The sequence below is a fragment of the Jaculus jaculus genome, chromosome 3 (genome assembly GCF_020740685.1).
Source record: "Jaculus jaculus isolate mJacJac1 chromosome 3, mJacJac1.mat.Y.cur, whole genome shotgun sequence".
Taxonomy (NCBI): Eukaryota; Metazoa; Chordata; class Mammalia; order Rodentia; family Dipodidae; genus Jaculus; species Jaculus jaculus.
In genome coordinates this window covers 155938392-155954499 of record NC_059104.1, presented here as the reverse complement: position 1 = coordinate 155954499, position 16108 = coordinate 155938392, and the positions used below count along the sequence as shown (strand labels likewise).

The 16108-nt window shown below is 40.5% G+C and overlaps 1 protein-coding gene across 1 annotated transcript in view; it reads right to left on the bottom strand.

Moving 5' to 3' along the window:
* Positions 1–12829, bottom strand: part of Rab38 (RAB38, member RAS oncogene family) — a 65706-nt gene extending 52877 nt beyond the window's left edge. The window contains exon 1 of the mRNA XM_004658260.2: positions 12586–12829. Coding sequence (XP_004658317.1) covers positions 12586–12787 — 202 coding nt within the window. The 5' untranslated portion in view covers positions 12788–12829. The remainder of the gene's footprint in view (positions 1–12585) is intronic.
* Positions 12830–16108: the final 3279 nt, after the last annotated feature.

Here is a 16108-nt window from a genome sequence, read left to right as displayed (position 1 = left end):
CTGAGTTGGGAGACAAAATTAGGGGCCACAGGTTTGTGTGGGGGTTGCAGCACTGAATGTAAGTCAAGATTCTAAAGTGATAAATTTGAGATATCTGTTAAGACATAAGTTATATGCATAGTTGAATAAATGAGCCAGAAGATCCAGGAGACGTCAGGGCAGAAGATTCCACTTGTACTTTCTTAATTGCTGTGTACTATTGTCAGATTCGCTTTCCACAACCATGTGTCCCCATATCAATCCCCTAATTAAACATATGAAGGGATTCACAAATGCCTACAGCCAACACTTGGGCTTGGAGTATTAACATGCTGTGTTATACACACCAGGTTTAGAACAATTTGAATTAGTCCCTTAAGACAGTTGTTAACTGGAGACTTTACCATAAATATACAGATATTAGCAATCTGTTTGCATGTGTGTGTGCATGGTGTTCATGCTTGTGTATTCGCATGTTTGTATATATGTGGGAGTATGTTGCTGCTGGTGTGAATGTGTGTGTGAGTAGAAACCATAGGACAACTTCAGATATTATCTAAAGGAACACTGTCCACATCATTTTGAGACAGGATCTCTCATTGGCCTGGAACTCACCAATAGTCTAGACTGGCCTGTCAGAAAACTCTAGGACCTACCTTGTGTCCACTTCCCAAGTGCTGAGACTACAGATGCACATTGCCATGCCTAGTATTTTTATGTGAGTACTAGGAATTGAAATTGGGTCTTTACTTCATGCGTATAAGGCAAGTATTTTATCCACTGAGCTAACTCCTTGGCCCTGGATTAGCTTAAAAATTCTGAACACTTACAAACACTGGGCCTATATTAATAATAATAACTGGTTAGTAGTGCATTTGAACTGATGAATACTAAATTCCTTACCCTTAAGGCAAAAACAATGTTTCAGAGCTATTTCTTTCACATTGCCATAGTCCACTAAAAAAAAATTACTTTAAACTTAAAATGCTTCATATATCTCAGTTTTATAGAAGTAAATACCCTCTTTTTAACCAAAATATTTAGAAACTAGTAAAACCTATCATTTTATCTTAAAGAAAAGTTGTGCTACAGGTATACCTTTCTTACTGTAAGTTTCCAGTTAAAGGTCAACTAGGATTTCCTGATTATTTATTTGCATCAAAATATTTTAGCACACGTTGACTCACTCCATTACATCCAACTAGTTGCGCTTGGAGTTCTGTGAAGAAAATACTGGAATCAAGCCTGTGAAGAAGCTGTGTTCCCATTTCTTATGGAACAGGAGCAGTGGCTTAGGTGATCCAGAATTGAGAATGCATTTTTCAGAAAGTATCTTTAAAGAGCAAATGAGGGGCTGGGGAGATGACTCACCGGGTTAAAAGCTTTTGCTTACCAGACCTGCAAGCCTAGGTTCAATTCCCTCTTAACCACACGAATACAGATACACTAAAGATGAACAAATGTTAGTTGGGCCAATCAAGAGAGCTCCTTTCTCTTACCTTCTGACCTCCTTTGAGTATTCTGTGGATGCAAGTTAAGGACAAGTCAAAGTATGTATCAGTAGTCTCTGCTAAATCCTTGTTTTTATTTTGATACCTGCTCTCTGTGGTAATCCACTTCCCACAGAGGATACCCTCTTTATTGTCTTCTTTCTAACAAAATCCTACCAAGTGTTACACAAGTCCAATCTTCTTGGAGACACTGTCTGGCTACTTGGCTCTATCCTCATCTCTTTCTTCCCATATATTCCCATAGCACTGACTGACTGTATCACCTACTTGGCCATTTATTCCATCACTTGCTTTTTCAGTACTGTGCCTTCAGTTATTCTGTAAACTCCTTGAGTCTTCTATTCAATTACTCAAGTACTTTGCCAATGCAGTTATAGCACACACACTCTAAGAGGCTCTAATCTATGCCCTGATGGACTTACATAGTAGAAAGGAACCAGGAATATAAGTACTTTTTCAAATAATAAGGTCATAATAACTGGTTCCTATTTGTGGGAGAAAAACCCACAAGGGAAAGAAATGGTTTGAATACAGTATGTTCCCCCATCCACTTCATTTACTTTCTATGTCAACCAAATTATCCAAAGATCTCCTCAAGTTTTTTAATTCAGAAACGCATTCTTATTAAATTGTGAATTAATACTTAAATCTAAGGCAGTGTGCATATGTGTATATTTGAAAAGGAGTCTTCATTAGGGTTTCATTGGAGACTGGGGTCTGATATTGCCAGCTTAGATGAAATAATTTATTTGGATAGAGAAATAAGACCCTATAGCAATTAAAGGGCCAATAATGTAGGGAGAGAGATAATGAGACCAAGTCACAGATGTGAGAGAAGTTAGCAAGAATGGAGATATAATAATTATACCAGATTTTCAATAAAACAAATATACTACCTGAAAAAAAAACCTTATGCTGAATCATCAGCTCAGATATATTTAAATGAAAAGTTATCTTTAGATGAGGGAGATAGCTCAATCAAGCAAGTGCTTGCCTTGCAAACATGAGGACCTGAGTTCAATCCCCAGAACCAGTGTAAAATGCTAAAATACTGGGCACTGCAGTGTATGCCTGTAAACCTAGCACTGGCAAAGCAAAAACTGGTGGCTACCTGTGGCTTGTTGGCCAGTCAATCTAGATTAATTGTTAAGCTCCAGACCCAGGAGAGACCCTGACTCAAAGGAAGTGGGTGGCATTCCTAAGCATAACACTTTCTCTTTGGCCTCCACATGAATGTGCATACACCTGCACACACAGCCACACATGCATCTACGTATGCACGGACACACACACACACCACCACCACCACCCACATGCACCAAGAAATGCTATATAAAGGCTGAAGGGATGGCTTAGTGGTTAAGGTGTTTGCCTGCAAAGCCAAAGGACTCAGGTTTGATTCCCCAGGACCCATGTTAGCCATATGCACAAGAGGGTGCACATGTCTGGAGCTCATTTGCAATGGTTAAAGGCCATGGCGCAACCATTCTCTCTCTCCCTCTCCCTTTTCTCTGTCAAATAAATAAATAATATATATATATATATATATATATATATATATATATATATATGAAATGCTATATAAATTACCAAATTTGAGACATTACCTTTATGTAGCCGTTAAAATTTCATTCATATGTAATTCACCCAAAAGAATTTCTATATTACTCTATAGTTCTGTGATGCTCCACTGAAGCCCCAGCAGTTCCACAGAATAGTTTTAAACTGCAAGGTAAGCACAGAGATAGTCAAGAACAAGTGGACTTCTCGGGAGCAATGGGTTTGTGGTAGTTTGATATGATCATATGCAAAGCTGAGCTCTGGAAGCCTCAGTGATGGAAAGCAAGCATCATGTGACAGTCAATGCAAAATGGAACCACAGTGGTAGAATCCATTCTTTCTCAAAGGGTTAAAATGAAATTCCAATGAACACACACATGCCTAGAGTAAACTGTAGGTACCAAAAGTTAAATAAATGTATTGTCCTTTAATATGTATGCCATTTTCTCACATGGCTATCCAGTTGTTTAAACACACCCTTTTTTTTTTTTTTTTTTTTTTTTTTTGAGACAGGGTCTTATGTGGCCCAGGCTGGCTTTGAGCTCATTCATTATTTCAGTGAGAACAGCCTTGAACTTCTTATCCTTTCCTCTTGCCTCTACTTCCTGTGTGCCAAGGTACAAGCATGTGCTACCCCGCCCAGTTTTAAGTGGTGCTGAGGACGGAGCTCAGGGCTGTGTGCACATTAGACGAGTCCTGTACTGACTAAGCCATTGCCACAGTTCCAGCACATAAATTTATTAACTCATTTTATGCGAACTATTTCAGGAACAGAATTGCTAGGTATTTCTTTTGACCTAGGGGCATAATGAAAAATCATTCTGACACTAAGAATTAATTGGCAAATTATGAGTTTGGGAACTTCTGCTATAGCCTCTTGAGACTAGACTGTTTTCTTTATATCTAAAGCACATGCAATGCACATAAACACGCACATGCATCACACAATACACACATGTAGCCCGTCTGTCGCTGCAAGAATGAAGATTATTCAATACCATAATGCATTGCAGCTATTCTTCACTTTGGCTTTCAAATGGTTGACTCTTTCCCCTCAGGCACTGTCATTCTCCTGCCTAAACAGTAATATGCAAATATGGTTGCTGTTAAGTCCAATGAACCATATGGTCTTAGCATTGATGTATGCAAAGAACTCCATTCATATTGTAAGTTCAATTTCAATAAACTTTGAGTTATATAAACTCTTGCATTGTCTTATGATATATTAGGACATATTAGAATAGACTTACAAAATAGGATTTATGGCCATACATATTTCAACTAATAACAGCACTACTTCTTATCTGTATGACTTTTAAAAAGTTGTATTTGGGGCTGGAGAGATAGCTTACAGGTTAAGCGCTTGCCTGTGAAGCCTAAGGACCCCCGGTTCAAGGCTCGATTCCCCAGGACCCATGTTAGCCAGATGCACAAAGGGGTGCACGTGTCTGGAGTTCATTTGCAGTGGCTGGAAGTCCTGGTGCGCCCATTCTCTCTCTCTCTCTGTCTGTCTGCCTCTTTCTCTCTCTGCTGCTCTCAAATAAACAAATAATTTTTTTTTTAAAGTTGTATTTGTAGCTGGGCTTGGTGGCACACACCTTTAATTCCAGCACTCAGGAGGCTAAGGTAGGAGAATCACCATGAGTTCAAAGCCACCCTGAGATTACATAGTGAATTCTAGGTAGCCTAGGCTATAGTAAGACCCTACCTCAAAAGAAACAAACCAAAAGAAAAAAAAAAAAAAAACTGCTTATTTCTTAATCTGTTTTATATCCTGAGCTTAGTTCTCTCATCTCTATATGATAATTGTGTTTACCAGACACACTCACTGTTAGCAATAAACGAAATGATGCATAGTAATATGCTTGACCTTCAATAAATAGTGGTTATTAATATCACATTATACAGCAGAGGCAAACAACCCTCCTAACAAGTAATTCAAGTCAATTTGTTTTAAACTTCTATGAATTAAATTATTTTGGCATCCACCACACTATAAACATTGCCTTTGTCCTCATTAAACTGAGGAAGTCCACAAGTAAGTGCCTCATGGTGCTTCCTGAGACAGCAAGGCTGATAAATTAACTAAAAGTGAAACTCAGATGTAAGTGGTAAGAGACAAAGGTTAAATGATGTGTCCTGATAACACAAACTCCAAAAAGTTGGGACTCCAAAGAAAAAGAAAATTAAACATTTAAAACTCTTCATTCTTCTTAAATTCAAGGTGCATGCCTTTGCTTGTCTCCTGCTTAGCATTTTCTGTATGTCCTTGCAGACTGCAACTGTCTCATTAAATTATGTAAAAAACAACTTATGCTAAAGTGTGTAAAGGATATCAACACAAGTACAAGATAACTTTAATGTTGAGATTTAAAGTTGAACTTTTAATGCACTCCACACCTGCCTTGCCTTCACAGTGCTTATCTCCTGTAGTAGATATATTTTTATTCATCTTATACATACAATCTTATTATAGTCTCTGCTGCTCCAATCTGTTTAATAAGGTTGAAATTTTGGCTATTTTTTTTCCTGCCACCCCTGCACATGGGACCAGCAACCTCCCTGTCTTCTCTTTGGATAAGTCCAAACTATCTTTCAAATATAAACTTTTTGATGATGAGAATTTAGAAAGCATCCCCAGGTATGTTTTCTCTAAGAGCCTTAATTAGATACCTACCTCTTTCCTGCAACCTTGACAGTGGATAGATATGCCTTCCCTGAGATGTACTCACTTTAAGTTCCTTAATTAGCTACTGCTATATGATCCTTCACCTATAACCTTGAAAATAAACAGATGTAATTTTCCTAATAAAAAGTCAATCACCCCTCTGAGCCATGTGAAATTCTCCACTTAGTTTCAACCTTGCAAGGTAGCTCAAAGTCAATTTTGTTTGTCTTAGGGATCTCTCGTCTGTGACTCCATCACTTGAATACAAGTGACAGAAGTGTTATATGGAAGTAATAATAATAAAAAAAAAATCACACGTGGGACTTAAGAAGGAAGAAGTTACAACTGAAGGGGAAAATATTAGGAAGACTGAATGGGAGTTTCTTTTCAGATGAGACTGAAGTGTCACATGGTGTTAGGATATGTAGAGGCAGAAAGAAGGATCCTGGCAGCTAGAGGGAGGACAGGAGCAACATGAGACAGAACAAGGAGGGCCAATGAACTCTAAGGACTGAACTGGCAGACCATGTTTCCATCCCCAGTACCAGTGTAAGCTATATACAGTGACACAGAGGCAATTGTGTGACCTATGGCATAATGGATGAAGCAAATAGAGAACTCAAAGAGAATAAAGTTAATACCTGAGTTATTCTGAAGAATCAGTTTAAGATTGTACATTTATTTCTCCAAATGTTCAAACACCTAAATATACATGGTGAAATGGTTATTTGAAATCTTAGGAAAGAGCCTTACCCATGGCCTTGTGAAGTTGAAGGAAAACCCTTTAGGGCACCAACATGGAAGTAAGGATCTTTCCTAGAAAGAATTACCTAGAAGAGCCACTGTATCCCCTGGAAATGTCCACCTCAGTGTCATAGAGAAGAAAATAAAAGAGGTCCTACTTACTTGAAAGTTTGAAGCGTTTTCCACAGTCAATTATCAGAAGAGAGAGAAATCAAAAGCTCCAAACCTACTTCAAGTCAACTATTGTCAAAACTTTATTGAGTACATGACAATTTAATATCAAACCTAGTAACTACTTAACACAAGACAACTTTTATTGAGCAACTGTTATATAAAGATATTGTAAAGAACATGGCCCTGCTGGAACTAGGCATCTGAAGCTCACAAGAAGCCAAGCCTTTGAACACAGTTGTAGGGTCACTTGCAGAGTTGAACCACTCCCAGACAGTAACTGTGGTGAGAGCACAGAAGGAGCATGACCACAGCAAATCTGGTAAGTCAGCCTTTGCCAGCTGCCTCAGACTTAGATCTAAACAGTGGAAGGGCGTGGGGTGCACATGACCTCTTTGTACCACAGGAGTATTTTGAAGTTATCCATATGCCTCTCACTATTACAGATGACTTGCTTTCATGTCATTCTTTCCAGTAAACTTTGAGCTTTTTGAGGTTAGGAATCAAGTCATACTAAATTCCTTGTCATCCTTTCCCCTCACTTAGTACAGAAGCAAAGAACACATGTGAGAACTAATCTTTGCTGTCCTCCCCCCACCTCTCCCTCTCTCCCTCATGACTTAAGAGTTCCTCGATGAAGCCACCTCCTATTTTCCTATCAGAGCCAACCCTAGATGATGGGACATTTCTACATGCTCATCATTCACACATCTTGAAAAGATAACCCTTTCCCCACTCAGCCTTTGCCCAATATTGAAAATTCACCATCTTTTGCTCACTATATACATGGTTTACCTGTAAGTACACAGCATAATATGCCACAAAGTAATCAGAAAATCTAAAATTACCAGGCTAGAAACAAGACAAAAAACTTCCCAGCAAAGATGGAACTATCCTTGAATACATTTTGTTTCATTTATATTCTGGTGGCCAAAGTTGGACTTTCTGTATTTCTAGATCTGTTGTCTTGAAATTTAAAATCTTACTTATAAAATTCACTGGAAAGTGGCCTGTGGACACAGGTACTAAAGAGATGATCAAGTCTAAAGTTTTCTAAATCTTAGAGCTTCAAAACTTTTTGAAGTGTAAAGTAATATTCCACTGTGATCTAAATAAGAGGGAAAAGAGAACATGGATGTGGCTTGCATGGAAGTGGAAATAGTTTTCTTATAAGTTGTAGCCTATTAGAGGTATTCGTTATTTCTAGATTCCTGCAGTGAAATATTTGCAGGATTAATAAGTACTCTTTAAATTACTGACAAGTGTAATTTGTTTTGCCCCACACTTGCTGACAGTAGAGTTGAGTTTTGTGATGACTAATGAACTTGGTCACTCTTTCTCTCTCACACACATGCATGGACTAAAGTGAAGCTTCCTTTCCTTTGTCACCTGTGGCCTTGAGCAAATCCTCCACTTCTCTGGCTCTTGTTCTCTAGTATAAAATAGGCTTAATACTAACTTCTCTGTCACAATCCTCAGTAGGGCTAGAAAGATCCAATAGGAAATTATATGAAAAAGTAGTGTGCAATAATGACAATTTAGCAAGAACAAGAAGAATAATATACTTAGCAGTGTTTATGATGTATCAGGCCTATACATTAACACATTTAATTCCTGTACAAAAAGAAAACCAAGGCACAGTGGATACTTCAATTGCACGTCACATGGCTCACTGGTAAGGAAGTAGGAATAAACTATCACATATTACCTACACTTTGGGGACAGAGAGGCTATAATATTAAAGCTGAAAGTGGCTATAAGATATAATATCTTATAAATGTGGTGTAATGTAAAAGCAAAATAATTACTATTCTATCGGTGAGAAAATTGAAATCCCTCAAGTTTATATGGTTGTCCAATGTCAAGTATTACATTAAAAAATATATTCACTTATAGTTATATTTAGAGTATCTATGAAGTACTCTGTTATTAAACAGAGAGAAGTGGAGCAGAGTTGTTAGGAACCAGGGGGTCAGATTCAATAGTCATGTTTTAAATTCTAGCATTATCACATAACCAGCTATTTCACTGGGAAATTAACTATTACTGGAGAACTGCAAAAATAAAGGTTTAAAAATGATAGCTACTTTAGCCATGATTGTCTCAGTTCCTAAAGATATGTCTCAAAGTATATCAAAATTTCCCAACAAAATTGTACAGTTCTTTCAAAGTATTATTGTGGCAGTTGTGGTATCTGGAGAAAGAAGTAAGAAAGGAAGTTACAAATGTGAACTTTTTTCTCTTTCCCTGGCTTATAACTATATAAAGGAAAAATAAATAATTTCACATCTTAACCAGGAACCAAATTTTCAAAAATAAATCCTTATTTTTTCCCCATTTTCTACATAGTGGTACCTACTAATACCCAAAAATCATTTAGAAATAGAAAGTAGAAGGCAAGAATAGCCTCATCCCCATGGGCTGACTATGTGCCAGGCCAGCAGGCTTCAGGAGCATATCTTGATTCCAAGTCAGACAGAATGGCTCCAATCCTTCTCTTCCATTGTTAGCAAGGTGGCCTTGGGCAACGTGACTTAATTCTCTGAATCTACCCAGAGATTGTGAACACAGAGCTGACCCAGATGCTCCTCTGTGCTGAACTTGTTCAGATCTGGGACAACTGTTGTCCCCTGTGAGGTCTGAGGGACTCATTGTCTTGTCCCATAAGCCCGAAAGGTAGGTTGTAGAAACCGTCAGGTCAGCCTGGCCAATTAAAGGGAAATATAAAATCTGTATCATGGGGGCTGAAGTGATGGCTTAGTGGTTAAATCACTTGCCTGCAAAGCCTAGGCTCGATTCCCCAGTACCCACATAAGCCAGATGTACAATGTGGCACATGTGTCTGAAGTTCATTTGTAGTCGCTAGACGCCCTGGTATGCCCATTCTCTCCATCTGCCTCTTTATCTCTCTCTCGTAAATGAAATTAAATTTTTTTTTCAAAAATCTGTATCATGGCCAATTTTTGGCCAAATATGGTCCTACTTACCATTGAACCAAATGAATATGAAGCATCACCTGTGCCAGGACTCCTTCTATCACAGGCTTATCTAAAGTCCTGTAGGATCAGGGCTAGGTCTTTCCATCCCATCAACAGTCTCTTCCCTCTCAGAACCAGACCCTACCTTCACTACCTGATCTCTCTAGATACGCATGAGAGACTCAAGGACAGAGGAAGACAGGCTGTAATCTGAAGGTACTAGACGACACACTTAGCTAACCAGAGTGTGAGTGGCAGTGGAGGTTGTATTTCCTATGAAGTTACAAACCCCAGGGGCTCTGTACAGTTACACACCTTGAAGCATGTGTTTCAACCCTCCAAACCCCCATGATTTAGCCTCTACAGCTTTGTGAGCTGCTTATCCTCTCACTCAGCAGCACATAACTTTTGATCTTGAGGCTGTCAGGAAAAGGTAGCCATTGAGCATTAGAAACCATGGAAGAAAAGAAACTCCTTTACTGAGATGCAGAACATCCTATCTGTAGAACTGACTTCCTCAGACTCTCAGATTATCTACACAGATGTGTGTGACTGTAACATCCACAGAAACTATGGCTCAAAAAGCATACTCAATGGGATGTGGCGGTGCACGCTTTTAATCACAGCACTTGGGAGGAAGAGGTAGGAGGATCACTGTGAGTTGGAGGCCAGCCTGAAACTACATAGTGAATTTCATGTCAAGGGTCTACCTCAAAAAATAAATAAAAATAAAAATAAAGAAAGCATTCCTAAGCCTATGAGATAAATAGATTATGACAGCAATCTTGGTACTTAAATTGTTGTTGTTGTTGTTGCAAAATGAGTAAGACAGATAGTGGTGCTGGTATTTGGAGGAAGACATATATGTATGATACAAGGGTTATAATTTATTAGGACTTAATCAGCCCAACTATAACATGTTCCCTTTGCTTAGCATTTATAAATGCCCCCCCCAAAAGCCAGAAATCCTGATAACAATTCTTTTTTAAAATTTTTTTTTGGTTTATTTTTATTTAATTATTTGAAAGTGACAGAGAGAGAATGGGCACACCAGCGCTTCCAGCCACTGCAGGTGAATTCCAGATGCATGCACCCCCTTGTACATCTGGCTAATGTGGGTTCTGGGGAATCAAGCCTGGAAGAGGGGTCCTTAGGCTTCACAGGCAAGCGCTTAACCGCTAAGCCATCTCTCCAGCCCCTGATAATAATTCTTGAAGAGCTCTTAGTCGTAGGTGCTATGGCCTTTACCTGGTAGTATTGGTTGATCACCTCCTCCTTGTTTATAGATTTAAAAAAAAAAAAAAAACTGAAACAAAAAGGTTAGATAATTTTCCAGGGATAACATAGTACATGGAGAGAGAGATGGAGGTATTCCACTCTGAAATTAGACCTCAGAATCTCCCGATCCTTCAAGGTCTTCTGTTTAGGTGGAGAAACTGAAGCAGACATATAAAATTGAGGAAACAATACTATTTACATATTTTTTTAAAAAAATAGTTACTTACAGCTACATCCTTTTTTACACACTATGCTATTTCTAAACACAAGTACTAAAGCCGTTTATGAAATCAGAGGAGACACTAAAGCACGCAGCAACAGCACAAACTGGCTTATAGGGGAATTCGTTTCATGAATAGCCCAATAGGACACTGGTTTCTGACCTTTTCAGGCCTGTAGTAACAGTTGTCTTTCTAGAGCTGGTGAAAACCCCAAAATCTGAATCTGTCTACAGGCCAAGAACTTTATCATAAGACCTGGCAGCTCATGATTAAAGAGGCAATAATGTCTCCAGACTAGAAATGCCCTTTCAAAAATGTCCCATGAGTGTTCTTGCTTCAAAACATTGTAAAATACTCCGGTCAAATGCATTACTTGAAATGAACTGGTTTTAGGAAGAGAAAAATTGGCTAGTCTGGGTTTGGCACTTCAAGAAAGGTTCCTGGTGCCACAGACCATGACATCGAGAGTAAGTGGGATATCTGCAGAGGTTCATCCTGAACCTCCGAGAACTTCTGATCTTGTAGGCAGGAAGGTTCCTGAGCTATCATTGCCTTACGCTTTTCAGCTTAACAGAGATGGAACTGAAGGCATCTGCCCAAAGCCACAGCTCAGGTCAGCCAGGAGTAGAGCCACATCTGTAAGAAGAGCTTGCATATGCCCAGGTGGCAGGCAGGCAGGCAGCCTCCGTCAGAGGATTCTCTCTTGGCACAGACACTTCGTGTCTTCTCCATTTTCCCCTGTGCCTGAGTCCAGATACAACAACTTACCATCAAATTCTAATTTCAAACATTATTTTAAAAGTATGCCATATTTCTTAATTGCTTAAGGAAAACTTTAGGACCAGATGAGGAAATCTGATGGCCAATATAATAGTCCCTTACACAAAAGTTGCTCTAAGGGACACACGCAGTCTTCTTCTAGTGAGAGCCAGATATAAACACAGAGCGAGGGGTGGGTGGAGTGAGGAGAAAAACTTTGCTCTTAAAATTTGCAAAAGCAAAGAACATTGGACTTTCTTTGACGGACAAACAGAAAAGAAAGTGGTGAGACTTGGAATAAAATGAGAGAGAGAGTCCAGCTACCAGAGGCTGTTAACATGCCCAGTTTTCTCTCTGTTGGCCTGGAAAGCAAGGATGAAGGGCATATGTGGCACTTTGGGACATGTTACGATAACTCGCAGGCAGAAAAAGAACTTGAGAGAAGAGCAGGCAGTACTGCAGACCATCTCTTTCTGGGTCCCCATGGGACGCCTGTTCTGGACCTGGAAAACCTAGGAAGAGAGCCAACCAGCGCCAGCTATAGATCCCGAACGCCAGCGGAGGCAGTTGAAACTTTTCTTTTTCTTTTCTTGAAAATGTATCTTATGGTGGAAGGCCCCGACTGTAAGCAACTCCAGGCTTCAAGCCACTGTTGGGGGAGGGGGGGTTCCTGGAAACCCGCTGAAACCCGGCTCCCCACCCCACCGCGCGCTCACCTGCGATGTCCCAGAGCTGCAGGCGCACCACGGTCTCCGGGTCCCAGTGCAGCACCTTGAGCGCGAAGTCCACGCCGATGGTGGCGCGGTAGTGCGAGGAGAAGTTCTGGTGCACGTAGCGCTTGATGATGCTGGTCTTGCCCACGCCCAGGTCGCCGATCACCAGCAGCTTGTACAGGTGCTCCTTGTGCGGGGCCTGCATGCTGCCTGCCCGGGGAAGCGCTGCCTGGGCTCGGCGCGGGACGCAGACCCGAGCGCAGTGAGGGCGCGGGGCAGAGGCGCGCGCGCGGCGGCCGGGCGGAACTCCGCCCCGCCGGGGTTAATCCTCCTTCCTACTTCTCCGTCCGCGAGATGGGTGGAGACACGAGCTACTACTCCTGGGGCTGGAGGGGCTCCCGCCTCACTATTGCCCGCTCCAGCTTGGGCTTGTAACAGCGCTGGGCGGGGTTCACGGGGATTTTCTTGTCTTTGGTCCCCGGCACAAACTTTCATATCGCCTGTGAAAGAACTGTCAAAAGGAACCACATCTCCTGAGGTCAGCCGGTCACAATAAATAAGTGAATATTAGGGGACCCAACAAACACCATGGTTTTTGGCTCCTCCATGGCCCCTGGGATCGAGTAAACTTGGGCAAATCACTTGAGCCACTGTGCCTGGGTGTCAGTAAAGTGGTAATGCAGCTTTCAGGTGCCAACATTAAGCACTTTTTCACTTACTCAGCTATTGATAAGTCTAGCATAGAGGACGAATGGGCTGAAATTGCTGAAGGCTTTCGTAGTTTTCAGTCTCTGCTCCTGTCCTAAAATTTCTGAGCCGCACTGAGAGTTTTAACATCTGGTTAGGTCACTTCAAGCAGCACTAAGTTACAAAACTTTACCGACCACTTTTATATGCCACTCAAATATCTGAATAAATAGCAATAAACAGTCCCATTTTACAAAAGCCAAGGACAGGCCATTTACAGTATTTAGCCCAGGGTCCAATAGCTAGTAAAGACAAAGCCAAAATCAAGCCTAGGTCTTTCTGGTGCCAAAGCCTTTTTGCTTCTCATTAATTTTCACCTAATAACGGACATTGAATGTCTACACTATATCATGGAGAGATCCCTGTGCTTGCGATAATATAGAAATAATCACAGAGGCAAAGATTCTTGGTGAGGACAAATGTATAGACGGAATACAGAGAAGGAATATGGAAAATATGAGCTTGGCTATTTCCAGACGGTGGGCAGAGGAAGTCCCCCTGAGCAGGTGACAGTTGAGGAAAGGAGCTGAAGGAAGGGACATAATAGGCATGAGGTCTGGGAGATACACCTTCCAAATCAAAGTGAGGCATCTGTGTCTGAATGTGCTGGGCGTGCACCTGGTGCACATACGCTCATCTCATCCTTCCAATTCCTTTATGAAGTTAGTCACAGTGTTCAACTTACAAATGAGGAAAACAAGATTGATAGCAGCCTTCTCAGAGAGACATACAGCTAGAAATGATCAGAAATGAGATTTAAACTCAAGTCCATATGAAACAGGGAATAAAAGGTTTGGTACAGCCTGTCTTTTGGCTATACTCCTCTGAAATTAGCCTCACTTTCAACCCACAAGCCCATCACTGGTGGAGACACGAACTGGGTAGGTGACCCAGACACATAACATAAGCTCTCTGAACATTGACTTCCATGTCAACAAAATGAGAATAATGATATCTAATTTCCAGAGTTGTTGAAAGGACCGCAGGCAAATTACATATGTATTTTAAAATGGTAAGACAAGAGTTTGTCAGCACTAAATAAAGGGTAGCTCTTACATGAAAGAGAGACAAGTTGCAAACACTATCAGCAAGCTGTTTCTTTTTTTTTTTTTTTCCCAGCTTTCTTTCCCCGTGGAGGATAGCTCAGAAACTTTGCTCATTATGGACACTAAGGGAATATGTGCAGAGCTGCTCTGACCTGGCCTTTTATTGATGTGCTTAGTAAATAGGTAACCATCATTCATTGGTATCTATTTACACAGGACATGCTGAGCAGATGATATCTAACAAGTGAGAGAAACCTTCTTAAGAAATTGGCTGACAATTCATTTTATAAGAAGGACTACTCAGGAACTTGAAGTGCTTATACTGTTCTTACCTCTTATAAAATTAGGGATTTTGACAATAAAAGATCCTTGCCAAATTCAAAATCCTGTGTTCTATAGATTAAACACACACACACACACACACACACACACACACACACACACACAAGTTTAATATAAATGAAGAGCTGGTGGCAGAAAGCAGCAGAAGGGTAGACGTTTGAGACATAATGAGGCCCAGCCCTGAAAGTTATACCTGTCCCAGATTTTTTTGCAAGTCCCAGCCTGTTTTCCCAAGCTAGGCACAGGCTGAGTCATGCTGACCCTTATCTAGTCTCCCCAATGTGGTTTGGAGCATACTGGAACACCAGCTGTTTAGATGTGTGATGTAAAACAGGCAGGGCAAGATTTAGGAGTTCAGGGCCAAAGCTTATTAATTTAGAAGAATGGCTCTTATAGGTAAAGAATATAAAATTTAAAATAAAAAAGGTAGATCTAGAGCCACAGAAGGAGTTCTGAAACTTCAGTTTCATTGTCTCTAGTGGACAGTGGCCAAGCATAGTGAGCAAGCTCTCAGACTAGGCAGGAAGTATGTGCAATTTGTTTCCAGAGGCATTCATTTAGGTCTCATGATAACTCCTCACAGTGGAAAGTGACTACTATTAGTTTATATTTTCAGTCCTTTAAAGTGAAGTAGTATGTACCCCCAACTAGCAGTAAAACCTAGAAAGTTCTCTGCATCAAATGAGGCTTCTCTTTCCAATGTCCACATGGCCCTGTAGAAACCTGTCTTCCACATAAACACTCCCAGCACCTCTGCTATGTTTTCATACTCTTACTGTGCCCATGTTGCCAAATCATAGCACACCCTCCCTTAAAGAACAGAAAAGCATTTAATCCCAGCACTCGGGAGGCAGAGGTAGGAGGATCGCCAAGAGTTCGAGGCCACCCTGAGATTACATAGTAAATTCCAGGTCAGCCTGAGCCAGAGTGAGACCCTACCTTGAAAAACCAAAAAAAAAAAAAAAAAAAAAAAAAAAAAAAAAAAAAAAAAACAGAAAAGCAGATGGCTTAGGTCTGTGAAAGGTGTAAAACCACACAGTGCTCCAAATCCAAGGCCAAAGTGGTATCCCAGAACACACAGCCTCTGGTTTCTCTGTCTCCATTCCCCTGCTGTCCAGTATGGGCACATAAGCTCTCATTTATTAAGTGGAAAAACTAATTAAAATGATTAGAAATTGCTTTGCAAATATAAACTTGAAAGGCCAATCCCTCGTGCTTCCCTCCCAGGGTTGCTAAATTAGGTGAGCTCCTGCAAACTTACTTTATTTGCTTTTGCTATTAAGAGAACCACAGGGAGTTACTTATTAGCTCATGTGAGCTCTTAATTATTGCATCAAAGAAATACTTACAGTACTGCAAGATAGAGTCCCAAAGGCTTTGTTGTATAGAAG